This window comes from Pan troglodytes, chromosome 20 (genome assembly GCF_028858775.2).
Source record: "Pan troglodytes isolate AG18354 chromosome 20, NHGRI_mPanTro3-v2.0_pri, whole genome shotgun sequence".
NCBI lineage: Eukaryota > Metazoa > Chordata > Mammalia > Primates > Hominidae > Pan > Pan troglodytes.
Window position 1 is genome coordinate 15,916,499 of NC_072418.2, and position 26,236 is coordinate 15,942,734.

General features: G+C 53.6%; 1 protein-coding gene across 9 annotated transcripts in view; it reads right to left on the minus strand.

Moving 5' to 3' along the window:
- CACNA1A (calcium voltage-gated channel subunit alpha1 A) overlaps nucleotides 1-26,236 on the minus strand; it is a 418,584-nt gene that overhangs the window by 14,886 nt on the left and 377,462 nt on the right. For 6 of the 9 annotated variants that reach the window (XM_054673094.2, XM_054673090.2, XM_054673092.2 and 3 more), the window contains 8 exons: nucleotides 23,791-23,874; nucleotides 13,477-13,593; nucleotides 13,076-13,141; nucleotides 12,788-12,903; nucleotides 9,571-9,721; nucleotides 7,969-8,096; nucleotides 5,327-5,423; nucleotides 2,561-2,666 (listed from right to left, as the gene is read on the minus strand). In XM_054673094.2, the coding sequence (XP_054529069.1) occupies nucleotides 2,561-2,666; nucleotides 5,327-5,423; nucleotides 7,969-8,096; nucleotides 9,571-9,721; nucleotides 12,788-12,903; nucleotides 13,076-13,141; nucleotides 13,477-13,593; nucleotides 23,791-23,874 (865 nt within the window). Of the gene's footprint in view, nucleotides 1-2,560; nucleotides 2,667-5,326; nucleotides 5,424-6,584; nucleotides 6,682-7,968; nucleotides 8,097-9,570; nucleotides 9,722-12,787; nucleotides 12,904-13,075; nucleotides 13,142-13,476; nucleotides 13,594-23,790; nucleotides 23,875-26,236 lie in introns of all 9 variants that reach the window. The other 3 variants (XM_054673093.2, XM_054673089.2, XM_016935248.4) reach the window with 1 other exon arrangement.

Sequence of the window (26,236 nt, forward strand, 5' to 3'; positions counted from 1 at the left end):
TGCAACCTCTGCCTCCCAGGTTCAAGTAATTCTTGTGCTCAGCTTCCCAAGTTGCTGGGATTATAGGTGTGCACCACCATGCCTGGCTAATTTTTGTATTTTTAGTGGAGATGGGGTTTCGCCATGTTGGCCAGGCTGGTCTCAAATTCCTGGCCTCAAGTGATCCACCCACCTCGGCCTCCCAGCGTGCTCAGATTACAGGCGTGAACCACTGTGCCTGGCCTCAACAAAATGCTGAGATTACAGGTGTGAGCCACCATGTCCAGCCTTCTCGGCTTTTTTTTTTTTTTTTTTCAGAGGAAGTCTCACTCTGTCACCCAGGCTGGAGTGCAGTGGCACAAGCTCGGCTCGCTGCAACCTCTGCCTCTCGGGTTCAAGCAATTCTCCTGCCTCAGCCTTCTGAGTAGCAGGGACTACAGGTGTGCGCCACCACACCCAGCTAATTTTTTGTATTTTTAGTAGAGACGGGGTTTCACCGTGTTACCCAGGATGGTCTCGATTTCTTGACCTCATGATCTGCCCGCTTCGGCCTCCCAAAGTGCTGCGATTACAGGCGTGAGCCAGCGTGCCCCGCCTCAGCTTTTTTTTTTTTTTTTTTTTTGAGACAGCATCTTGCTCTGTCATCCAGGCTGGAGTTCAGTGGCACGATCTTGGCTCACTGCAACCTCTGTCTCCCAGGTTCAAGTGATTCTCCTGCCTCAGCCTCCGGAGTAGCTGGGGTTACAGGTGCCCACCATGACACCCGGCTACTTTTTGTATTTTTGGTAGAGATGGGGTTTCACCATGTTGGCCAGGCTGGTCTTGAACTCCTGACCTTGTGATCCACCCACCTTGGCCTCCCAAAGTGCTGGGATTACAGGCGTGAGCCACTGCGCCCAGCCCCTTCTCAGCTTTAAAAAAAATTTTTTTTCTTTTTCTTTCTGTTGTTTTGAGCTAGGATCTCATTCTGTGGCCCAGGCTGGAGTGCAGTGGTGCGGTCATGACTCACTGCAGCCTCAAACTCCTGGCTTCAAGCAGTCCTCTCATCTCTGCCTCCTGAGTAGCTGTGACCACAGGCATATGCCACCATGTCCAGTTAATTTAATTTAATTTAATTTTTGAGACAGAGTCTTGCTCTGTCTCCCAGGCTGTAGTGCAGTGGCGTGATCTCAGCTCACTGCAACCTCCACCTCCCAGGTTCAAGCGATTCTTCTGCCTCATCCTCCCTAGTAGCTGGGACTACAGTACCCACCACCACGTCTGGCTAAATTTTGTATTTTTAGTAGAGACGGGGGTTTCACCACATTGGCCAGGCTGGTGATCCTGACCTCAAGTAATCCACCCACCTTGGCCTCCCAAAGTGCTGAGATTACAGGCGTGAGCCACCACGTCAAGCCTACCCCTAGATCTAAGCTGCCGTCCTGTCTCCACCCGGATGATATCAGCAGCCCCCACACTGGCCTCCATTCGGTCTCCCATCCCCTCAGTGGCCGGAGGGAACCTGTTCAAATGTGAGTTGGGTCAGGTTCCTCCTCTGCTCTGAACCTGCGTGGCGTGCCCTCACTCAGAAGGTGAGTCAGCTCAATGCCCCGGGTGTCCTGTGTTCACCCCTCTGTCAGGGCCTTTGCCAGTCCTTCTGCCTGGAGCACCTTCCCCCCAGGGATCCATGAGACACTGCCTTACCTCCTCAGTGGCGGCCTCCCCATCCATCTAAAGTGTAAGCTGCTGGGTCCTCCCCTGCTTGGACGGGTCTCTGGCACATTGAAGGAGTGCACTAAATATCTGCCAAATGGGCTGGGTGTGGTGGCTCATGCCTGTAATACCAGCATTTTGGGAGACCAAGGTGGGAGGACTGCTTGAGCCCAGGAGTTTGAGACCAGCCTGGGCAACCTGATGAAACCCCATCTCTATAAAAAATATAAAAAATTAGGTTGGGCATGGTGGCTCACGCCTGTAATCCAGCACTTTGGGAGGTCGAGGCAGGTGGATCACTTGAGGTCAGGAGTTTGAGACCAGAGGTCAGGAGTTCGAGACCAGCCTGGCCAACATGGTGAAACCCCGTCTCTACCCAAACTATAAAAAATTAGCCGGGTGTGCTGGTGGGTACCTATAATCCCAGCTACTTGGGAGGCTGAGGCAGGAGAATCGCTTGAACCCGGGAGGCGGAGGTAGCAATGAGCCAAGATCACACCACTGCACTTCAGCCTGGGTGACAGAGGGAAATTGTCACACCAAAAAAAAAAAAAAAAAAAATTAGCCGAGTATGGTGGTGTGTGCCTGTAGTCCCAGCTACTGGGGAGGCTGAGGTGGAAGGATCACTTGAGCCTGGGAGGTCAAGGCTGCAGTGACTTGCGATCATGTCACCACACTGCTGCCTGGGCAACAGAGCAAGACTCTGTCTCAAAAAAAAACCCACAAAAAACCAAAACCCAAAACCCCAAAAAACCCTGTGGAACGAATGAAGGGAAGAGTGAATGAAGATCCGGGTGGTGACAGCAGCTCCTCTAGTTTGGGGTAGGGAGGGAGATCCCCGGTTCCACCCTGTCACGCCTGTCTGTGCCCGCCCCTGTCCCTTCCTTACCCTTGGCAATCTTGATGTCCAGGGCTGTGCGGATCAGAGCCATGAGGGTGGAATTGAAGTGGACGGTGTTGTCATCTGCGACGGGCAGGTCCATCCGCAGAAGCCGCTACAGAAAACCCAAGGCAAGCGCAGTCATTCCCAGGCATCCCTCCTGGGTCTCCCGTGAGCCGCACCCGCCCCTACCCAGGGAGTCCCAGGAAGAACTCTGAAAGCTGTGGCGGCTGAGGTGTCCCTTACTTAGGTTACCTGTCCCAGTACTCAGTTTCTCTTGGTGGCCCGCAGGGAGGGCACAAAAGGCTCTCTTGTACTTCTGGTCCCCTGCCCTCTCCTTTTCCCCCCCACCTGCTTGAGCTGAGAACTGGCATTTCCAGGGTTTGCCTCAATCCTTGCCCCACCCCCGCCCTGCCCCAGAGTTCTTCTGGACGGCCCCATTTCGGTCTGACCCCAAAGAAAAAGAGCACAAGCTGGATTTGAGCAGTGCATGCAATAGCCAAGGCTGAGGGGGCCAGGACCACAGCCGCTGGTGGGGGGCGCCGCTGGCTCCCCACACCCAACCCCTGGCTTGGCCCAGACCAGGACAGAGCAGATGGTCACAGACCACATCATTCCTCTGAGAAGCAGCAGGCAGGCAGCCCCCCACTGACGGGGCAGGCCCCTCGCAGGCATGCAGCGAGGCTGTGACACAGAACAGCACAGACAGGGGCGCATGCAGACGGAATCTCGAGACTCATTCATAGCTCCGTGGGAAGTGTATCTCAGGGGCATGTCCGGATCTTGGCTCTCTGTGCAATGGCAGGGGGAAGGGGTGAGGGGCACTCCCTTCCAGCCCAGGGAAGAAAAGATTCCCCATGTCCCAGGCAGGGGCTCTGTCCACCATGCTTGGTGGCATGGGAGAGGATGCTGGGCTGGTGTGCACCAGCCCAGGCTGAAGTGGCACAGAGAAGGGGGGTGAGGGCGACTTGGGTGGGGATTCAGACACACGTGGGCGGGAAACACCGAGTTGAAGATGGGGAGGGGTATGGTAAATCCAGAGCAGGACACTGGAGGGGACACTGGGGGTAGGGTGGGGAAGGAGGTGGGAAATAGAGAAACACACATAGACTGGGCCACTGTGCACAGTTGTGCAGGTTGTACACTGCACAAAGGGCTCCCATCTTGGAAATGATAGATTTATATACTTATTATTTATTAATTAAAATATTTTTTTTTGGTAGAGATGGGGTCTTGCTATGTTGCCCAGGCTAGTCTCGAACTGGGCTCAAGTGATCCTCCCATCTCAGCCTCCCAAAGCACTAGGATTACAGGCATGAGCCACCACGCCCAGCCCCCGATTTGTGTATTAAATATAACAGCTTCCCAGCTGATAGAAAAAAAGTGTCTTGTTCTCACCACATTGGTGGATTGCAACAATTTTCCAACAGGCATGTTCTGTGGAAAGGGTGCCTTTTTCAAATTTGCACAAAGTTGTCTTATGGACCCATGGTGGTCCTGCACAAAGACCAGGAGAGGAAGGGCTCGCCCTCCCTCTCTTGCACATGCACACACATTCATCTAAGCAGAGACTGAGAGAAGCGACTTGAGGAAAACTGGGGGGGGGGGGGGGGGCAGGGAGGGGCACAGGGCGACAGGTGCCAGGAGAGGCTCATTGTCTGAGATGCTGGTGGGACAACCTTGTCCCCGGCTTTGATTGAGAAGTGAGGGGAGACATATAGGTTAGGTGAGGAGGGGTGCACAGAGGAAGGAAAAGAATGAGGTGGCAACACGTGGCGGGTACAAATAGCGTTGATGGATAGGGACGCAGGGAAGAAGATCAAGGTGGATGGGAGAATAGGATGATGGGGTAATACTTTTTGGGTGGGGAGAATCTTTAAAGGTCATCCCTGAACTTCTTGTGGATGAATGGAGGGAACAGAGCATCTGTCCTTGGGCACCAAGGGAGATTCCAGGACAGGGATCTGGAGGGGTGGCCCGGCCCAGCCGCTTGGCGGCAGGACGCTCGCTCTCTCAGCCAGCATGCACCAACCCCCGTCGGCCATGGTGCCTGCCCGCCCCAGGCCCCGCCAAGGCAGCGTGCATGGCCTGCATCAGTGTGCCACCGTCCAGGGGTCCAGCTGCGGCCGCCTGCCCACTCTGGAACAATGGAGAGGCATGTTGGGGTGTCTTGGGGGGATTAGGGACGGGGGCTGGGGACGAAACTCCAGGGGAGGGAAGGGAGGGGAAGAGAGGTTCTTGGTGCTCCTTGGAAGGTCTCGAATCCCCAAGGCCCTAGGTCAGAGATCAGCTTCAGGTGTGCGTGGCAGGGGCGGGGACCCGGGACCTCGCCTGCTTTTGGGGGCTAAAGCCCCTCTCTGCAAGGCGCCTGCCCCAGCCTGGGCATGGGGGCTGCTCTGGGTGGGCAGAAGTGGGAAGCATGGGTTTTGACTCCCTGAAGAAGCGTGTTTGTTTCCAATTTGGTACCTGGGAGACCAGGTGCAAGGGGACCTGGGCACTCCCCTCCCCCTCCCCCCGGCATGTTGGCCATAATGGAGTCTCAAAACACGAAGACACTCATCAGAAAGGACGGACACAGTGTGCTGCTTAGAATCAAGGGATGGTCATGATCAGTTTACTCGAGAAAAGAAAAAAAAGAATCAAAAACAAAAAAGAAGAGAAACGTTGGAAAAAGAGAGTCGGCCGGGTGTTTCTGGTCAGCACTAAAAAAAAAGAAGAAGAAGAAGAAAAAAAAACCCAGTGCCTGGACGTCGGTGGTCGGCAAGGGTAGTCTACCTTGTAAGCCACTCTGGCCGGACACTTCTTCCCCAGACCCAGGGGCGGAGACATGTGTCTCAGCATCTGATACATGTCCAGGTAAGGCATGCGGCCCCTGGCAGCACCGAAAATGAAAAAAACAAAAACAAAAACAAAAAAACAAAACGGGAATGGGAACAGAGAACCAAAGGAAGAGGGGTGGGGAGGAACAGAAGAAAGAAAAAAGAAATCCACACGAGCCGAAAAAATAGAGAGAGAAAGATGCAGAGAATGATAAAATAGATATTTCAAATCAATGGAAAAGAGGAGGAAAAAAAATGGAAGAAAAGGTCAGTAAAAAAAGATTACTTCACTGCTCGGGAGCAGGGAGAGAGAGAGAAAAGAGAAAAGTCAGATTCAGCGTGGGCTCTGAGCTACAGTTCTGGAGGGATGCGGAGGGGAGGGGGAATTCTCACTTTGGAAGATGTAGAGCCATGCTTTTGTTCATTGCCTTTTTTTTTTTTTTTTTTTTTTTTGAAGAGACAGGGTCTCTCTCTTGTCGCCTGGGTTGGAGTGCAGTGGTGTGATCATAGCTCACTGCAGCCTCCACCTCCTGGGCTCAAGCAATCCTTCTGCCTCAGCCTCCCAAGTAGCTGGGACTACAGGCATGCGCCACAATGCCTGGCTAATTTTTTATAGAGAAGGGGGTTCTTGCTATGTTGCCCAGGCTGGTCTCAAACTCCTGGGCTCAAGCGATCCTCCTGCTTTGGCCTCCCAAAGTGCTGGGATTACAGGCATGAGCCACTGCGCCCGGCCATCACTGTCATTTCTACAGTTGGGTCACGTTCTCTGGTTTGGCTGAGGCTGGTCTCTGAGGGGGCCTAGGTGGGGAGCAGGGGCCAGTGCCAGGGAGGGGAGGAGGGCTAGGGGCTTTGGGAGGTGAGGGGTGGAGGGGGAGAGAGTGGAGGTGATGGTTGGGGGAGAAATGCAAAGTTACAATCCCCCAGGGGATGTGTCTGATTTGGGGTGCCGTGGAGACCCCAGGATGGGCAGCTTCAGCTAAGAGCAAGCAAAGATGGCTGAAGGCTGAAGGGAAGGAGGAAATATGTTCCATGCTTTATCGAGTCTACATGACTGCATTCTGTTGGCTAAGAGAGTTTTCTAGTTTAATGCAAGAAAGAGAGATGGCTCTGTTTTTTTAGAGAGAGAGAGATATATATATATGAAATATATATATTGAAGAACCCCAAGCCACACTCATTCCATGGATGCTAGCAGGTTTTAGTGGAAGTCAAACCTTGCAAGCAACCCTATGAGGACATTTCTTGCCTAAGCCGAGAGGGGGAGATATTACTCGTAATAAACTGTACATATCCTTATAATGAATCCGACCGCTGAAAGGAGAAGAAAGGGGGTTAGTGCAGGCAATGGGTTCACAAGGGCTCCCTGGGCACATGGCGAGGTCATGATGCCCGAGGCTGGGGTCTCCCTGGCTTGAAGGAGTGGGAGAGACTGGGGACAAGTGAAGGTCCCCAGTACATTCCCAGACACTGGGGAGACCCAGGGGTGTAGGATGTCAGTCGAGTTCGGGACTGCAGGGCACCTCCCCTGGGGCTCTCTCTGCATCTGCCTCCTCCACAGTCTACATGGGCTACAGGGGTGGGTGGGGGGGCTTGTGGAATAGAGGCCTTGGGGACAGCATCCAATTGCTGTGACCTAAAATCAAAAGAGGAAGAGTTAGGAACCAGCCAAAGCCCAGCCCCAGACCCACGGCTCTCCCCAGCCTCTCGGTCTCATGGAGTACTTGTTTGAGGCTATGGGAATAGCCAAGACCACCTCCTGCCCACCTTCCTCGTGACGGCCTCCTCTCTGGTGCTGAGGCCAGAGGAAGATGGGGCTTAGGCTGCTGAGGGCCCCCCAGTAATGCTTCTTCAGGCCCCAAGACCAGCCTGAACTAAATCCTCAGTTAGTGGCTGGTGGGTTCCAGGTATTCAGATAAAGCCTCTGAGTGTCCTTCAAGGCTTGGTGTTGGGTGGGCACTCAATACACGTGCACAAGGTGGAACCCACCCTCTGAAACCGTTGCCTGTCAGTGGAGAGGGACCCCTCTGGTGTCTACCCAGATGGGAGCGCCCACTCCCTTTGTGGCCACAAAGATGCAAGGGCCCCTGAGGCTCTGCGTCCTCCCCTGGCCTGTATGTCCTCTCACTCCAAGGTTCACGGGTCCCAGTGGGAGCTGAGTTCTGCTACTCTGATGTTGCTGCCAATCCTGTCTGCCAAGGGTAGGCAGCCCTCCTCCCCACACTCTCAAGAGAACTGAGGCTGGGATGCTGTTGGTTTTCTCCCTGGAGCCTGGCTAATGCATCCTCACCATCTGGAGACTTCACAGTGAGAGACAGGAGAGACTCGTAGGAGGAGAGGGCTCTTCAGGACATCTCATGGTTGACGCCCTCCCTCATTTCCCAGAAAGTCCAGGGTTTGGGCAGGGTTGGCACCCTACGTGTTTAATCTGGGGTATGCAAGGGTGATGATTCTTATATCTTCTCTCGTGATTGAACCTGTGAGACCCCTGCTAGGACCCCAGGAGTTCAGTGCTCCAGAGTCTGAGGCCTGACCTAGCCCATGTTCCAGTTCCAGGGAGAGGTGAGTATTGTGGCTGGAGGATTCGGGGTGACTTCTTACCAAGCTGCGGGGTCATACTCGGCCCAGACACGCACGTACTCATCCAGGTGGTGGGGGCCCAGGATGGAGGAGTCTCGGGTGAGGTACTCAAAGTTGTCCATGATGACGGCGACAAAGAGATTCAGCATCTGTGGGGACCCCGGGGACCAAGAGAGAGTGGGGGCAGAGACCGAGGGAATGAATGAGTGAGTGAGAAGGAGACAGACAGACAGACAGACAGACCCAAAGACATGTACACAGACGCCCAGATGGAGAGAGGGATAGAGAGAAGATGGGGAAAGGAAATGAGACAGAGACAGAAAAAGACTGGGGAATGGAGAGGTGATGCTCACTCACACAAGGAGGTCCAGTGAGAGAGAGATCAAGTGGAGAGATGGGGAAGAGGAAGAGAGAAACAGAGATAGATGGAGAGAGAGAGATACAAAGAGACAAAGACTGGCCGGGCGCGGTGGATCACGCCTGTAATCCCAGCACTTTGGGAGGCCGAGGTGGGCGGATCACTTGAGGTCAGGAGTTTGAGACCAGCCTGGTCAACATGGTGAAACGCTGTCTCTACTAAAAATACAAAAATTAGCTGGGTGTGGTGGCATGTGCACCTGTAATCCCAGCTACTTGGGAGGTTGAAGCTGAAGAATCGGTTGAACCTGGGAGGTGGAGGCTGCAGTGAGCTGAGGTCTCGCCACCGCACTTTAGCCTGGGCAACAGAGTGAGACTCCGTTTCAAAGAAAAAAAAAGAGAGAGAGAGAGACAAAGACCAAGAATGATGGAAAGAAACAGAGTCAGTGAGAGGGAGGGGAGGCTTCTGAAACAGGGACCAACACCAAGAGAACCACCGTGACCCCAAATCCTCCCACATCTGCCCCCAACAAGGCCAAAGTGAGGTATTTCTTCCCCCGCAATTTTTTTTTTTTTTTTTGAGACAGGATCTCATTCTGTCGCCCTGGCTGGAGTGCAGTGGTGTGATCATGGCTCACTGCAGCCTCGACCTCCAGGGCTCAAGTGATCCTCCCACCTCAGCCTCCTGAGTAGCTGGGACTGCAGGTGCACAGCACCACGTGTGCAGCTAATTCAATTTTTTTTTTTTTTTTAAGAGATGGGTTTCACACCATGCTGTCCAGGCTGGTCTTGTATTCCTGGGCTCAAGTGACCCTCCCACCTCAGCCTCCCGAAGTGTTGGGATTACAGGCATCAGCCACTACGCCCAGCTGAAATATTTCATTGAGTCTCAAATGGGGGAATTCTGTCCCCCACTCCCAACCCCACCCCCACCCCCTGGGGGCATCTGGCAATGTCCGGAGACATTTTTGGTTGTCACAACAGGAGGAACGGGTGGCGTGTGCTGCCAGCATCTGGTGGGGGGAGGACAGGGATGCTGCCATACACTGCAGTGCACATGATGGCCCCACCCCAAAGAATCAGCCACCCCCAAATGTCAACAGTGCTGAGTTTGAGACGCTCAGGGTCACCTGATTCCAGGCTGGTTCAGAGAAGCCTTGGAGGGAACAAGCCTTCGACACAGCCACATTCCACAGAAACCCACTCCCCTGAAAGGAAGCCAGGCTTAGGGAGCCCAGACGGCCCTCACAGTGTCCACAGACTTACCAGAAACGAGCAGAGGAAGATGAAGGAAACAAAGTAAAAATAAGCAAATTCATTGCCACACTCTCGAGTCAGGATGCCAGAGTTCTTATCACACGGTTTCCCGCTGAGGCAGGAAAGCATGATGTTGTGCCAAGCTTCCCCGGTGGCACTCCTGAGGACAGGGAGAAATCAGAGACTCGGACACCCAGCCCTGACTGGGTACCAACGCCTCCCCAGGAGGTGGAGCACACACGTTGAGCACTTGGGCTCTGGAGCTGGCCAGGCAAGCCCCAGGTGGACCACCTCCTTTTACTGGGAGCTGAGAGAAGGGAATTCACATTCTTGGCTGTGCACTGAAGTCCACAGAGAGCTTTGAAAAAATACCAATGCCCGTGCCCCACCCCAGCAGACTTGGATTCAGTTGGTCTAGGGTGGGATTTGAGGACACTGATATGTTTTTTTATTTTCTTTTCCTTCTCTCTCTCTTTCTTTTCTTTTCCTTTCTTTTCTCTCTCTCTTTTTTTTTTTTTTTTTGACAGGGTCTTGCTCTGTTACCCAGGTTGGAGTGTAGTGGCACAATCACTGCTCACTGCAGCCTCAACTTCCCAGGCTCAGGTGATCCTCCCCCCTCGGCCTCCTGAGTAGCTGGGACTACAGGCACACTCCACCACTCCTGGCTAATTTTTAAACTTTTTTTTTTTTTTTTTGTAGAGATGGGGTTTCACTGCATTGCTCAGGCTGGTCACTGTTATGCTTTAAAAGCTCCCCTCTTGGCTGGGTGTGGTGGCTCACGCCTGTAATCCCAGCACTTTGGGAGGCCGAGGTGGGCGGATCACGAGGTCAGGAGATTGAGACCATCCTGGCTAACATGATGAAACCCTATCTCTACTAAAAATACAAAAAATTTGCTCGGTGTGGTGGTGCTCGCCTGTAGTCTCAGCTACTTGGGAGGCTGAGGCAGGAAAATCGCTTGAACCCAGGAGGCGGAGGTTGCAGTGAGCTGAGATCACGCCACTGCACTCCAGCCTGGGTGGCAAAGAGGGAGATTCTGTCTCAAAAAAAAAAAAAAAAAAAAAGCTCCCTTCAGGCCGGGTGCAGTGGCTCATGCCTGTAATCCCAGCACTTTGGGTGGCTGAGGCAGGTGGATCACCTGAGGTCAGGAGTTTGAGAACGGCCTGACCAACATGGCGAAACCCCATCTCTACTAAAAATACAAAAATTAGCTGGGCGTGGTGACGGGCACCTATAATCTCAGGTACTCGGGAGGCTGAGGCAGGAGAATCGCTTGAACCCGGGAGGCAGAGGTTGCGCCGAGCCGAGATCGCACCACTGCACTCCAGCCTGGGCAACAAGACCGAAACTCTGTCTCAGAGAAAAAAATAAAAAAGCTCCCCTCCATGAAGGTGACAGTCATCTCATACTATATTCTCCCTAGATCACTCTGTTCTAGGTATGTTCTGGGACTCCTCACAGTCCTCAAACATGCCAGCCATACTCCTGCCTCAGGGCCTTTACACAGGCAGTCCCCTCGGCTTGGCCTGCCCTTCCCCATATACCCACTGACTCCCTCCCTTGCCAATTTCTCTCAAATGTCACACTTTCAGAGAGGCATAACCTGCCGGCCCTCTATTCTTTTTTTGTTGTTAGATTAAAAACATTATTTATTATTTTTTACTGTGGCAAAATACACACAGCATGAAGTTTATCAATTTAATCATTTTGAAGTGTACAATTCAGTAGCATTAAGTAAACTCACATTATTATGCAACTATCACCACTATCTACCTCTGTAACTTTTTTTAAAAATTAAAAAAATATATTTTTCTTTTTCGAGACAGAGTCTCGCTCTGTTGCCGAGGCCGGAGTGCAGTGGCACAATCATAGCTTACTGTAGCCTGGAACTCCTGGGCTCGAGCAATCCTCCCGCCTCAGCCTCCCAAGTAGCTGGGACTACAGGTGTGTGGCACTATGCCCAGTTAATTAAAAACAATTTTTTTGTAGAGACGGGGTCTCACTATGTTGCCCAGGCTGGTCTCAAACTCCTGGGCTAAAGCGATCCTCCCACCTTGGCCTCCCAAAATGCTAGGATTACAGGCACGAGTCACTGCACCTGGCCCTATTCCCCTTTATTCTTGAATTTTATCTTTTTCCAGCATCCTCTATAATTTGTTTCCTGATTATTCGTCTTCCCCATGGGGATGTTAGCTTCCAAAGTGCTTAAAATGTCTCTTTTCTCTATTTCCTGGTGCATCCTCGTTTTTCAGCCCTGCCTGGCATGCTGTAGGTGCTCAATACACCTCCACAAGCAGAGCTTGCAGTGAGCCGAGATGGCGCCACTGCACTCCAGCCTGGGCAACAGAGCGAGACTCCATCTAAAAAAAAAAAAAAAAAAAAGGGCTGGGCACGGTGGCTCACGCCTGTAATCCCAGCACTTTGGGAGGCTGAGGCGGGCGGATCATGAGGTCAGGAGATCGAGACCATCCTGGCTAACATGGTGAAACCCCGACTCTACTAAAAATACAAAAAAATTATCTGGGCGTGGTGGCGGGCACCTGTAGTCCCAGCTACTCGGGAGGCTGAGGCAGGAGAATGGCGTGAACCCGGGAGGCGGAGCTTGCAGTGAGCCGAGATCGCGCCACTGCACTCCAGCCTGGGCGACAGAGCGAGACTCCATCTCCAAAAAAAAAAAAAAAAAGCCCCCCCAAAAAACCTACACTGAACGAGTGAAGGAACTTTTGTGTGCAGCCAAGATGACGAACCAAAGAATCAAGCCTCACGGTCTGTAAGCCTGTTTTCTCATTTGTCGGATAGGGCTGCCAAGAATCCCTTCCTCACAGGGTGGTCAGGAAGATTCAGAGATAATGCCTGGAAAATGACCTTGATGACTATGTCCCAGGGCCCTCTGCTTCTGCCCTGCTAGGATTCCTGGGCCCCTAGACACCCATTTCCAGCCTCACGGGAAAAGAAGGATAAGAGCACATCTGGCCACCCCCACACCAGAAAAGAAGGAGGAGGGCACGCCCCCTATCGGAAGAGAAGGAGGGCACGTCCCCTACCAGAAGAGAAGGGCACGCCCCCTACCGGAAAAGAAGGGTGAGGGTGCGCCCCTGCCAGAAGAGAAGGAGGAAGGCACGTCTTCCATTGGAAGAAGAGGGTACATCCTCTATGGGAACAGAAGGATGAAGGCAGGCACCCCACTCCATGGAAACAGAATTATCAGAGCAGGTCCCCTTCTCACCGGAAGAGAAGCATGAGGGCCTGGAAGAAGGTCCGGAAGTTATTGTGCTCAGTGATTTGGAACTCATCTTCATCACTGTCCTCGTCCTCCACGTCGATGCCAATGTTACCAAACACCTGCGGAATTGGAGGGTAACGACCAGGGGCTGCCATTCCTCCAGTGGCTTCTGGGAAACCCAGCTCAACCTCCATGGCTGCTTCTGTGAACCAGGCTCCTCTGACCCACCCCTTTCTAAGGGTGGCTGCCCTCCTTGGGAGGCTCTGGGAACCTTAGGGGCATGGCACTCACCTGCATCCCAATGATGGCATAGATGAAGAAGAGCATGGCGATCAGCAGACAGACATAAGGCAGGGCCTGGTGGGAAAAAAGGCAACGAAGAAGAGTGCTGGGGGTCCCTCAGCTGCACTGTCTTCCTCCCTTGTCCCAGTGCTCTGCCCCACTGGGTTGGGTGGCCATATGCCACGCGCCAGAGTCCTGCCAGGGCTGGTGGGCATCTCTGGGGGCTCTAGGATGAGGCCCTTACAGCTGTCCCTTCCAGGGACAGGAAGTTTGACAACAGCCTTGGAGATAACAGATTCTCTGCACGACTACATCACAGAGGCACTTCCAATCTGACTTCTACATTCAGCCAGAGCATGAGGGTCACCTGTCTTCTCAGCCCTGGGCCAGCAGCAGGGACGAGGACTCACCTTGAAGGATTGCACAAAGGTCCAGAGAAGAATGCGGATGGTGTAACCCTGACGGAGAAGTTTGATGAGCCGGGCAGCTCGGAAGAGGCGGAGAAAGCTCAGGTTGATGAAGTTATTCTGGGGAGATGGAGGAAGAGGGGTGACCATCCACCCACCCCAAAGGGCTCAGAGCTGTCACCACTCACAGAGGCCCCTACATGAAGCCAACCAACAGGAAAAAAGCAAGCCAGACCCCAAATAAGGAGGGAGAGAGAAAGCACTATTAATGCGATGATGCGGAGGAAAAACTCGAAAAAGGAATAATGTTGGGAGAGAGAGGGTGGGAGGGAGGAAAAGGCATCAACTCAAAAGCATAAGCCCTCCCTGCCAGCCCCACCCACAATGGGGAAAAGAAAAGAAAAAGAAAGGAGGAAAAAGGAACGGGGATGGGGAAGAAATAACAAAAGAACAAGAAAAAGAAAATATATCCGAATCATCCAATCAGGAAAAAAATCGAGATGGTTTTTGTTTCTCCCAACAACCAAATGCACTGAGACGAAAGGACACAAGCCGGTCAAGTTGCGGAATCTATCACACGTGTACGATGCACAAACACCAGGGCGGGGGTGGGGGTGGAGGTCGCCAGCACGGTCAGGCCTGGTGGACATGTGCGGGTTCCGAGGGCATGTTACGCTCCGGGCCAGAAATGCATCTGTCACGGGACTCACCGGGCACCCTGCCCTGCCCTGCCCTGCCGAGCTGCCCACCCGCTCCTGCCCGCCCTGACCTCACCCCACGGCCAAGAGGAGCAGCGGCTCGAGCCAATTGGGAGAAGCGGAAGAGCATCTTTTCTTACCCCCTTGGCGAGCGGGAATGGGGAGGACGGGAGGGAGCTGGGACTGTTCGGCTGCAGGGTGAGTCCTCGCTGCCCGCTGAGTCGGAGAAGATGCATTTGGGGCCCTTTTCCCCCCTCTCAGGGATGGCTTCTCAGCTTCTGGGGCTGGGTGGAGTAGCACGGGACCAGGCCTGCAGGAAGCAGGAAGCACTCAGCTCCCATGGGTGGGTGAGCTCAGAAATCAGCCCGGGCCCACCAAGGGGCGGGTGCTGGGGGCCGGGAGGTGGGGCCATCCCTGCCCCCAGGACCTCCCTGGGTGGCCACTGCCTCTGCTCAAAAACCCCCTGTCTAGTCACTGCCTCTGCCTCCTCCCACCCAAGCTAGAAGAACCAGGGGGCCAGAGAGTTGGAGAGTCAGGGAGGAGACCAGCTGGAGATGGTGGACATGGACTGCCGGTGTTAAGTGGCCATTGTGGGGCTTCAAGGGACCTTGGTGGGGGGTGGGGGTGGGAGTCTCGAAGTCATGAGTGGGCCAAATCTAGCTAATAAAACTGTTTTGTTGGGCCCGAGCAGTGTTTTTTCATTTGTCCTTGTTTTTAATTAAAAATTATTGCCATTGTTTAAAAATCAAGAGATTTTGCCCACCAATCTGGCTTTCTGGCAACCCCAGGCCTGCTGCGATTGCTCCCTGGAAGCAGGCCACATGATCTCCAGTTTTCCAGGGTCCTCACGTTTTAGAAATGGCACTTGCTTTCCTGGTTGACTGGAAATGCCCCAGAGGCATTGAGTTTGAGACCCCAGCCTCAGGCAGACATGGAAACCCTCCTTCGCTGGCCAGTACCCAGCAGGGTGAAGGCAGGAGGAGTAGAGGGTCTCTCCACACTAAGGGAAGGGGCTTAATCAGACTTGTTCTATGGGATTTGTAGGATTTGCTACAGGCCACGTAGCAAGATTTAACTTGGTCTAACCTTCACCCCCCAAATGGCACAGGGTGACCATACAGTCACAGCCTCCCTCCTGTTTCAAAAGTGTCCTAGTTTGGGTGACATGGGCATCCTACTTGGTGGCTTCCAGAGGGCTTTCTGGCTGCCAGATCTGTGTCTTGTGCTGGCTTTGGCCTGGGAGCTGAGAGGCAAGGACTGGAGTTCAAGGAATTTCTGAGGCCTCTGGGTTTGATGGCAATGTCTAGGATGCTCTCTGGGACACATCAGTGCGTCCTTAGGCCTCTAGGATGGAGAAGGGGGCTGGGGGATCCTACCCTGACCACACTGGGCTCAAGTGCTGTGAGAATGTCTCCAGTGCCTCGAACAAGCCCCAAACCCAGCTTGGCTAACAGAGTCACTCTCTGTGCCCTGCTGCCCTGACCCCCATCCCTGCCTGGCCACCCAGCTCCACCTGGGGATGGGGCCGATGGCTCAGGTATCCCCAGCCCCCTCCCGTTCAACCCCAGAGTACAAGCCATCCCTTTCATGGGGTGGATCATAACATGTGGACTCGGCCAGGCATGCGAAGGCAGGCGGACCCTGGAAGCAGCCTCAGGAGAGGGGTTTGGAGGAGAGCAGGGGAAGCTTGCAACCATGCAAAAAAGCCAGGGATCTGGCAGGGAGATGCGTGCAGAAAACATGCTTCCCTTCTTGGAGCCAAGTGGGGGAGGAGACACATGAGGCAGGTAGGGGTGGAGACGGGAAGGGTTCGGGGCAGTGGGGGAAGGGTACTAGTCTGCCCTCACCCACCCTCCATCTCTTCCTGCATCAGTACCAATTCTTTCCACTGCCCCCAGAACTTCTGACAAGTTCCCTCTTCCTGCCTTCCACATTTCAATCCATGGCTTGGGAGGTGCAGCTTCCTCTCTTCAACACCTCCCCTGAACTTCCTGGCTAGAATGTGATGGGGGTGGGACACAGCCCCTGGAAGGCATGAGGACAGCGTCCTTGTGGTCTTTTCTTTTCCAGTGCTGTGCTCAGATGTTCCTCAAGCGCTCAGAAGGATATGGAGACCACCCACCTAAGGGCTCCAGAAAAGTCCTACTACTTGTAGACCTCAGCTCCAAGCTGCAGCCCCCACAACACCTGCTTATCTGACTTATTTCGGGATGTCCTAAAGGCACCTCAAACTCGCTATGCCCACACCTATTCTCTTCCCCCAACCTCGTCCTTTCCTTGCACTCGCTCACCTCTATCACCCAGTATTTTTTTTTTTTTTTTTTAAGAGAGTCTCACTCTGTTGCCCAGGCTGGAGTGCAATGGCACGACCTCGGCTCACTGCAACCTCCACCTCCCAGGTTTAAGTGATTCTCCTGTCTCGGCCTCCAGAGGATCTGGGATTACAGGCGCCTGCCACCACGCCTGGCTAATTTTTGTATTTTTTAGGAGAGATGGGGTTTCACCATGTTGGTCAGGCTGGTCTCGAACTCCTGACCTCAGGTGATCTTCCTGCCTCAGCCTCCCAAAGTGCTGTGATTAGAGGCTTGAGTCACCGTGCTCAGCCTATCTGCCAGTTTTAAGCCAGACCCGACTGCTCCCAGGCACCTCATCTCCTCAGTTCAGACCTGATCTTTCCCTGGGTCCTGCAGAGGAGAACCCTCCCACTGTTCTCTCTCCTCCACTGTCATCTCTTGCTGCGATTCCTGGTGCCCACCTCCAGCCCAGCCTCCTGTCAAGCTGTTCCCTGCCCTGCAACCAGAGCGAGCTTGTCTAGTCACACGACCAGTCGCACCTCCCCTGCTTCCTATCCTCCCAGGCCCTTCCTGGTGCTTAGGAGAAAGCCCATATTCCACAATATAGCCCCGCCCTCCCCAGCCCCGCATCCTGTCCCCTTCTGCCTTCTTCGGCTGTCTCCAGGCCAGCCTTTCTCTGCTGTCTTTGCATCAGCCACATTCCCTCACTTGCAGATCCTGACCCCTCACAGGTTCCGTCCCACCACAAGGCCTTTGCATGTGCTGTCCTGGGCCTGGAATGCTCTGTGCATCTCTCTCTGCCTTGTTAATGCTGCTCATCCTTCAGCTCGCAGTGCAGGTATAATTTTAAGTGGAGTCAAGGGGTTATTTGACTGATGCCTGCCTCCCCCACCTGACTGTATGTGGTAAGAGGGGACAGTAATGGTGTCTGCTTCTGCCCATAATTTCATCTGTGGCACCAAATAGGGGCTCATTAAATGTTTGGTGGGTGAATGCATGTGTATTGCCAGCAGGGAAGGGATGATCCCAGGGCAAAGATGCCATTGGGGTGTCCCTCTAAGGGCCTCATTGGTGGGTAGGAGAGGGGCAGAGGCAGTTGAGATTTAACAGAACAAGGGGTGTGCAAGGGGCTGAGAAGTGGGGGAGGGAGAGAGATGTGTGCAGTATGTACTGGAGTGGGGGTACAGGGTGGGTAGATGTAGCAGAGAGGGCCAGTGTGTGTGTGTGTGCATGCGTGCATGCATGCATGCCTGTATGTGAGAGACACAGAGACAGGAACAGTGAATGAGGATTAGAGGCCAGGTGTAGTGGCTCACACCTGTAATCCCAACACTTTGGGAGGCTGAGGCGGGTGCATCACTTGAGGTCAGGAGTTCGAGACCAGCCTGGCCAACATGGTGAAACCCTGTCTCTACTAAAAATACAAAAAGTGGCCTGGCGTGGTGGTACATGCCTGTAATCCCAGGTACTCAGGAGGCTGAGGCATCATAATTGCTTGAAACGGGGAGGCAGAGGTTGCAGTTAGCTGACATTGTGCCACTGCACGCCAGCCTGGGTGACAGAGCGAGACTCTGTCTAAAAAAAAAAAAAAAGAGCGAGCGAGAGAGAGAGAATTGGAGAATGAGCGAGAAAAAGAGAAGAGGTCATGACTATGTGCAGTGTCTGTACATGCAGTGACTGTGTGTTCAGTGTGTGGGTGCATAGACTGTGTGTGCATAGACTGTGTGCACAGTGACTGTGTGTGTGCATAGACTGTGTGTGCAGTGACTGTGTGCACGGTGACTGTGTGTGCAGTGACTGTGTGTGTGTAGACTGTGTGCAGTGACTGTGCATGGTGACTGTGCGCAGTGACTGTGTGTGTGCATAGTGACTGTGTGTTCAGTGTGTGGGTGCACAGACTGTGTGTGCAGTGTGTGGATGCATAGTGACTGTGTGTGCATAGACTGCACAGTGACTATGTGTGTGCGTAGTGACTGCAGTGACTGTGCATAGTGACTGTGTGTGCATAGTGACTGTGTATGCAGTGACTCTGTGTGTAGTGAATGTGTGTGTATAGTGACTGTGTGTTCAGTGTGTGGGTGTATAGACTGTGCAGTGACTGTGTGCAGTGACTGTGTGTGCATATTGACAGTGTGTGCAGTGACTGTGTGTGTATAGCGACTGTGTGTTCAATGTGTGAATGCAGACTGTGTGTGCATGCATAGTGGCTCTGTGTGCAGTGACTGTGTGTGCAGTGTGTGTGCATAGTGACTGTGTGCAGTGACTGTGTTTGCATAGTGACAGTGTGTGCAGTGTATGTGTGCACAGTGACTGTGCAGTGTGTGTGCATAGTGACTACATGCAGTGCCAGTGTGTGTACATAGTGACTGTGCACAGTGACTGTGTGCAGTGACTGTGTGTGCATAGTGGTGTGTGCAGTGTGTGTGCATAGTGACTGTGTGTCCAGTGTCTGCGTGCAGTGACTGTGTGTGCGCAGTGACTGTGTGTGCAGTGACTGCATAGTGACTGTGTGCAGAGTGACTGTGTGTGCACAGTGACTGCGTGCAGTGACTGTGTGTGCATAGTGACTGTGTGTGTGCAGTGACTATGTGTGCAGTGTCTGTGTGCAGTGTCTGTGTGCGCAGTGTCTGTGTGCAGTGACTGTGTGTGCAGTGTCTGTGTGCAGTGACTGTGTGTGCAGTGTCTGCGCAGTGACTGTGTGTGTGGATAGTGACTGTGTGCAGTGACTGTGTGTGCAGTGTCTGTGTGCAGTGACTGTGCATGCATAGCGACTGTGTGTGCAGTGTCTGTGTGCAGTGACTGTGTGTGCATAGTGACTGTCTGTGTGCAGTGGCTGCAGTGACTGTGTGCAGTGTCTGTGTGTGTGCAGTGACTGTGTGCACAGTGTGTGCACAGTGACTGTGTGTGTGCACAGTGACTGTGTGTGCAGTGTCTGTGTGCAGTGACTGTGTGTGCAGTGACTGTGTGTGCACAGTGACTGTGTGACTGCGTGTGCACGTACAGTTCAAGGCTCCAGGAGAGGGCCTCAGTGGGCCAGCCCCACATGAAGCTACCAGATCCAAGTCTGGCACTTCTGAGTTCCTCTGCCTGAGAGTCTTTGCCGGCACACTGCCTGGCCTTCAGGTCTCCTTTATCAGACTTGGAGAGTCAAGTCTCTGCTGGTCAAGGCCAAAGATCTTGTGGGCTTGAGATGGAGGACTGGGGACAGCAGGATGGAGAGAGCTGGAGGGGCGAGGAGACAGTTGGCAGCTTTCCTGGGGCCTGGGGTCCATGGAGCTGAATGGGGGACAGGAGTGGTGAGAGGTGGCTGGGAGTGGATTTGCCTCTATTGTCTCTGAGTGTAGGGGATGTGTGTGCGGGATGGGGCAAGAGAGAGGTGCTGCGCTGGGAAAACCCATCCCTTTCTCTGCAAAAGACGCAAACCACCCCAAACAGAAAACCCCCATTCAGAACCCGATAAAAACAGAGAGACAGAGTCTACAGGAAGTGGGAGGCACAGGGGCTGGGGGCGGGAGGACAGACAGACAGAGGGGAGCGGAGGGTTGAGGAGAGCGTCAGGCATCCCACGTTGGAGAGGCAGGGTGTGGCATGCAATGCCGATGCGAGGAGATGCGTTCACAGTTAATGTAAGGCATTTAGACTTCAGAAAGAAGTAAGACCAACCGGATTCTAGATGCAGATGTTGAAGATGAGGGGGAGCGGGCGGGCGGGGGCAGTTGGGGAGGCGTGTTCAGCATTTTTTAGGTTGATTTGTAACCAGTGCCAAAAAACCAATGGGTTTCGGTTCCCGGGCGGGGAGTGGGGGTGGTGGTGGCGGTGGGTTGGGAGATAAGTCATTGGTGTATGAACACACAGACCATGTCATGGATGAACAAATGAATTTCATAGTGCATTTTGATTGGATGAGTTTTTCAGACGGCGTTGCGCCAATATACAGTTTTAAGAGCAGGCATGAAAAGAGACAAGACAAGAAACACAGTCATTATCCATTGCACACAGGGCAAACCCACATCACCCCGGACACTTGGGGGCAGCAGCTGAGACAGCACTGGTTAGTACTGCCGCACGCCCTCTGCCCCCTAAACCCCAGGGACCTGCCCTCCCAAGCATCTGGCATTTCCTGTCTCAGCCTGGCCAAGCCCTGGCCTCAGAACTAGTGGGCTTACCTGGGAGGCAGAAAGGGGCAACTGAGACCTCCTTGCCTGCCAGGACATGCCTCTCCCTACTCCAGGTTGGGAGTTAATTGTCCCAGAAGGACCCAAACACCCACCCCCTATCTTTCCCTCAAATTGATTGTAACTCAGGGCTGGCTAACAAAACTACACACCCATTCACAATAACAATAACAATAGCAGTAATAGTTAACAACCACCATTTTCAAACTCCTGGTTTCCTGGCAGGTTCTGTGCCAAGCACTTCACGTTTCTTTCTTTCTTTTTCTTCCTTTTCTTTTTGAGACAGAGTTTCACTCTGTCGCCCAGGCTGGAGGGCAGTGGCACAATCTTGGCTCACTACAACCTCTCGCCTCCTGAGAATCAAGTGATTCTCTTGCCTCAGCCTCCTGAGTAGCTGGGATTACAGGCACCTGCCACCATGCCCGGTTAATTTTTGTATTTTTAGTAGAGACAGAGTTTCACCATGTTGGCCAGGCTGGTCTCGAACTCCTGACCTCAAGTGATCCACCTGCCTTGGTCTCCCAAAGTGCTGAGATTACAGGCGTGAGCCACCACGCCCGGCCTGTTGATGCTTTTACTTGTAAAAAGTTCCCGTCTCTCTCCTTAGAATGTCAGCTCTATGAGAGCAGACACTCTGTATTCTTGGTCTGTTTTGTTTGGCACCCCTCCTTCTCGTTCTGTCTCCAGCACTTATAATCACACCAGGCACACAGTAGGTGCTCAATGAATGTCTTTTGAGTGCATGCATCACTGTGAGTCTTGCAAGTGTCTGAGGTTGGTTGCAATGGTTAGCCCCACTCTACATGAGAAGAGATAGCGCAAGTTGTCCAAGATCAAACAGCTGGTAGGGAGGGCTGGGGGCTGTTTGGCTACTGCAAGAGTCCTGATGTCCCATGAACACCCCATGCCCCATCTTCCTGCCAGCCAGGAGAACAGGCTGTTGGAGTCTGTCCCTACAGCTCTCTTACTGGTGACTGAATGTTTCAACTAACTTCCTCCACCCCACCTGCCCTTCTGGGGAGCTGGACCATCCTTCTAACCTCTTGACCCAAAGGGACATTGGTTCAAGGCTGTCTTGTATGTAGCCAGATGGCAAGATATTTTGATTGCCAGCTGGAGCTCCAGCCCTCTCTAGAAACTCAGGACAGGGGAGAATGACCAGGTGGGGGCACCCCAGTGGAGAGAGCCCCCATGTGGGCAAGAACCCTCTAGAGGAAGGTTTCAGGGATAGGGTGAGGGGAAGGGGAAAATTCTGGCTCACTGGAGCTGAAGGCAAATAAGTGTGTATCACTTGGGTGCGGGTGCCGTAGGACATATCAAAGAATGGCCCCCTCTTTTGTGTAGTTCCCCAGCCCCTCCTGGCCTTCTAGGACGGAAGAGCAGGCAAACAGATCCTTTTCTGTAGGGGGATCTGACTGGGACACCCCAGGAGCTGTCAGTGTACTCTCAGGAGTCACCCAGGCCTGGCTTTGTGACCTTGGGAGTGTCTCTCACTTCCCCAGGCATTGAAGATCAGTTTTCTTTCTTTCTTTCTTTTTTTTTTTTGAGATGGAGTTTTCGCTCTTGTCACCCAGGCTGGAGTGCAATGGTGTGATCGTAGCTCACTGCAACCTCCGCCTTCCGGGTTCAAGCAATTCTCCTGCCTCAGCCTCCTGAGTAGCTGGGATTACAGGCATGCACCACCACACCTGGCTAATTTTTTTGTATTGTCAGTAGAGACGGGGTTTCACCATGTTGGCCAGGCTGGTCTTGAACTCCTGGCCTCAGGTGATCCGCCGGCTTCGGCCTCCCAAAGTGCTGGGATTACAGGCGTGAGCCACCGTGCCCGGCTGAGGTCAGTTTTCCCATCTGTGAAATGAGGCAACACCCTCTTCCTCAGGCCCGACCACACCCAGATCTATTCTCCTGACTTCCCTGCCTGCTCTGAGCATCATATTCAGCTTGCTTCTGGTTTACTTTGGGCCATGGGAGGCTCTGGCAGGAGATGAGGGATGAGGGGAGAGAAAGGTTGGGGTGTTTCTCCCCTATTGCTCTCTGCCTGCTTGGGCCCTGGTCTCTGTCTCTCCACATTGACAGGACAGCTCCCACTTGGTGGCTTCTCCTGGCCTCCGGCTCAGGTTTCCTCCCCACTTCAGCACCTGGGCAGGTAACAGCTCCCCATGGTGGCTGGTCGCTGGACACCTTGCCACCCTTGTGGGCACCCTTCCCTTCCCCTCCACCAGTGAGCTCTGCATTTGGGTGCCTTCAGTTGAACCCTCCGAGGGAATTCTCTCACGAGCTGAGACCAAGACCTCTATCCTGAGCCAATCCACGTAAACCACTTGGCACAGTTCCCTGGCACACAGCAAGGCTGCAATTCTCGTGAGCTATTGTTATTTTTATTGTTAGTAAGATGACATCGATATCACCCTTGACCCTTGGCTTTGACACCCTTTTTTGACCATTGCTTCCCCCTGCAAGGATCTTCTACCCTCCCCCCAATCTCCTGAGGGACCCCAAGCCTGGGCTCATTGGCAGATGGCCAAGGAGAGGGTCTAGGACAGGACCTCTGGGGCCCTGAGTCTTCCAGAAAAGGAGAAGGGCAATGTGGCCTGTGAGGCCACCACAGAGAGGTCCAGAGACTCCCATGTTGAGAGTCTCCCAGGCCCGGGGCTAGAGGAGGGAAGACACCCTGGGGACCTCTCTATGGCCCTGGGAGTGGTGTCCCCACACTGGCCTGAGGGCTGTGGCTCTCTCCTGCCAACTAGGAGAGGGTTGGTTCAAACAGAATTGACTCGAAACCCATTCTTTCTGGGCTCCTGACATAGGGTGGTGTTTGGGAGCCGGCTCAGCTTTCGGAGCTTTTGAGTGTCTCAGTTCCCTCAATGTACTCATCTGCATTATTAATTCCTAGGCCAGGATGCAGGAAAGCCCACCCCTCAGTGCTGGCCCTACAGCCAAGCTTTGGTCACCCCCATCTCCCCACGATGCCCTCCTGAGGGGCTGCCATTGTCCCCGGGGCCCCAGTTCTCCCTCTCTGGTCATGGCCAAGTGCTGGCTCAAGCAGCTATGGCTGCCGGGACACACTGCCTCTGGGACCGCTCCCCCGCCCCCTGCCGCCTGCCTCGTCCAGCCCAGAGTCACCCAGAGAGAAGCTGGAGGGAGACTTACCCCAAACTCAGTCACGAGGATATCGGTGATGCTGCCCAGAACAGTCACAAAGTCGAAGATGTTCCAGGCATCGCGGAAATAATTCTAGAATGGGGACCCACAAGACAGAGATGCCAACAGAGGGCTTGGTTCCCGGCCCCCTAGGCTGGCCGGGGGCATGTTAGAGGCACAGTTGCCAATCAGCGGAGTGCCCGGGACAGTTATGGTTGTTCGAAGGGCTGCGGTAAAGGCTGTTCGACATCATCTGTGCTGAGTCTCCCTCCCTGGGAACTCCTGGGGGCCTCCCCATGATTGGCCTGGCCCCAGAGGGGGCCTCCAGACCCTGCTTCAGCTCCACAGGGCTGGGGCAGCTCTTCAGAGCTGTGGCCTGTCTCTCCAGCATTGTTGAGGGCTCCCGAGACCCCAGGGGCTTTATAAATGACATCACTGAGATCCTCATGAAGATCCTGGAGGGAAGGGTTATCACCCATTTTCTTTTTCTTTCTTTCTCTCTTTTTTTTTTTTTGAGATGGAGTCTCGCTCAGTCGTCCAGGCTGGAGTGCAGTGGCACGATCTCGGCTCACTGTAACCTCTGCCTCCTGGGTTCAAGCGATTCTCCTGCCTCAGCCTCCCAAGTAGGTAGGACCACAGGTGCATGCCACCACACCCAGCTCATTTTTGTATTTTTAGTAGAGACGGGGTTTCACCATGTTGGTCAGGCTGGTCTCGAACTTCTGACCTGAAGTGATCTGCTCACCTTGGCCTTCCAAAGTGTTGGGATTATAGGCGTGAGCCACCACTCCCAGGTATACCCATTTTCTAGGAGGTAACCAAGCCACTCATCTGCCTGAGGCTAGCAGCACAGAGATGTAAAGCCAGGATTTGAACCCAGGCCTCAGAGAGCCCACAGTCTGTGTTCAGGTCCCCACTAGGTTGGCAGCATACTCGCAAAGAAAGGAGACTCTGGGTTCAAATCCCAGCTCTGCTACCACAGCTGTGTGGCTATGGGCAAGTGGCTTAACCTCTCTGGGCCTCCATTTCCTGATCTGGAGGCAGACAGTAACAGGGTGCAGAACAGGCACTGGACAGGGGGCTTTGGGGCCTTTCAGGCACACGCACTTCCTGGTCCCCTTGTGTTTAGATGGGGCCATGTGTGTCTAGGTGCAGTGATGTGCTGTGTGTGGAAGCAGTGTGGTCACTTTCTGGTCAGTGTTGGACTCTCTAGCCTCTCAACCCTGGGCTTGGCGACCAGTAACATTTTGAATGGCAGCTACTCTGTGAGCCTGGGTCCCTGGGTAACTATGAGGCAAACAGCTTCCCTGCTGAATGTAAAAAACCCTTCCCATCAATTTAAGTCACTGAGATGTGGGGGCTGTTTGTTACTGCAGCTTCACTTGATCTATCCTGACTGCTGCATTCCTGGGCTGGGTGCTGGCTCAAGGGGAAACACAAGCATAACCTCTCTGTTTTTTTTTTTTTTTTTGAGACAGAGTCTCACTCTGTCGCCCAGGCTGGAGTGCAGTGGCACATTCTCAGCTCACTACAAGCTCTACCTCCCGGGTTCACACCATTCTCCTGCTTCAGTCTCCCGAGTAGCTGGGACTACAGGCGCCCACCACCACGCCTGGCTAATTTTTTGTATTTTTTAGTAGAGACGGGGTTTCACCATGTTAGCCAGGATGATCTCGATCTCCTGACCTCGTGATCCATCCGCCTCGGCCTCCCAAAGTGCTGGGATTACAGGCGTGAGCCACCACGCCTGGCCTCTCTTTTGTTAAAATATGGAAATACTCCACATTGTTTGGAGAACAGTCACAGCCTCAAGTCCCACAAGGTCTCCTGCTATCTCTGACTCCCCTCAACCGGGTACTGACATGGTGATGGGTGGCACCCCAGTTTGGATCCAAGAGTCTGGGTCAAAGAGATGGCCCTCCCCTCTGGGGTCAGTGGGACCCAAAACACAAAACACAGGGCCTTCTCAGCATCTTCGCAGAAGCAGAGGCCAGGTCAGGGGTTGGGGTGGTCAGTGTGACCCTGAAGTAGCCCCTCTACCTTACAGAGAAGGAGCCTGACCTTAGAGCTGTGCTTCCCTCCTAGGCGAAGTGCCTGGGGCCTCTGCGCCCCTCTCTGGAAGGCAGTGGTAACACAGCAATCAGACAATGAATGTGCGTCGCTGAGCATGGAATATACAGTAGGTGCCCAACAGATGGGATGTTGTTGTTTCACAACTGCCTAAAAAAGGAATTCAGGGGGCCGGGCGCGGTGGCCCACGCCTGCAATCCCAGCACTTTGGGAGGCCGAGGTGGGCGGATCATGAGGTCAGGAGATCAAGACCATCCTGGCTAACATGGTGAATCCCCATCTCTACTAAAAATACACACACACGAAAATTAGCCAGGTGTGGTGGCGGGCGCCTGTAGTCCCAGCTACTCCGGAGGCTGAGGCAGGAGAATGGCGTGAACCCGGG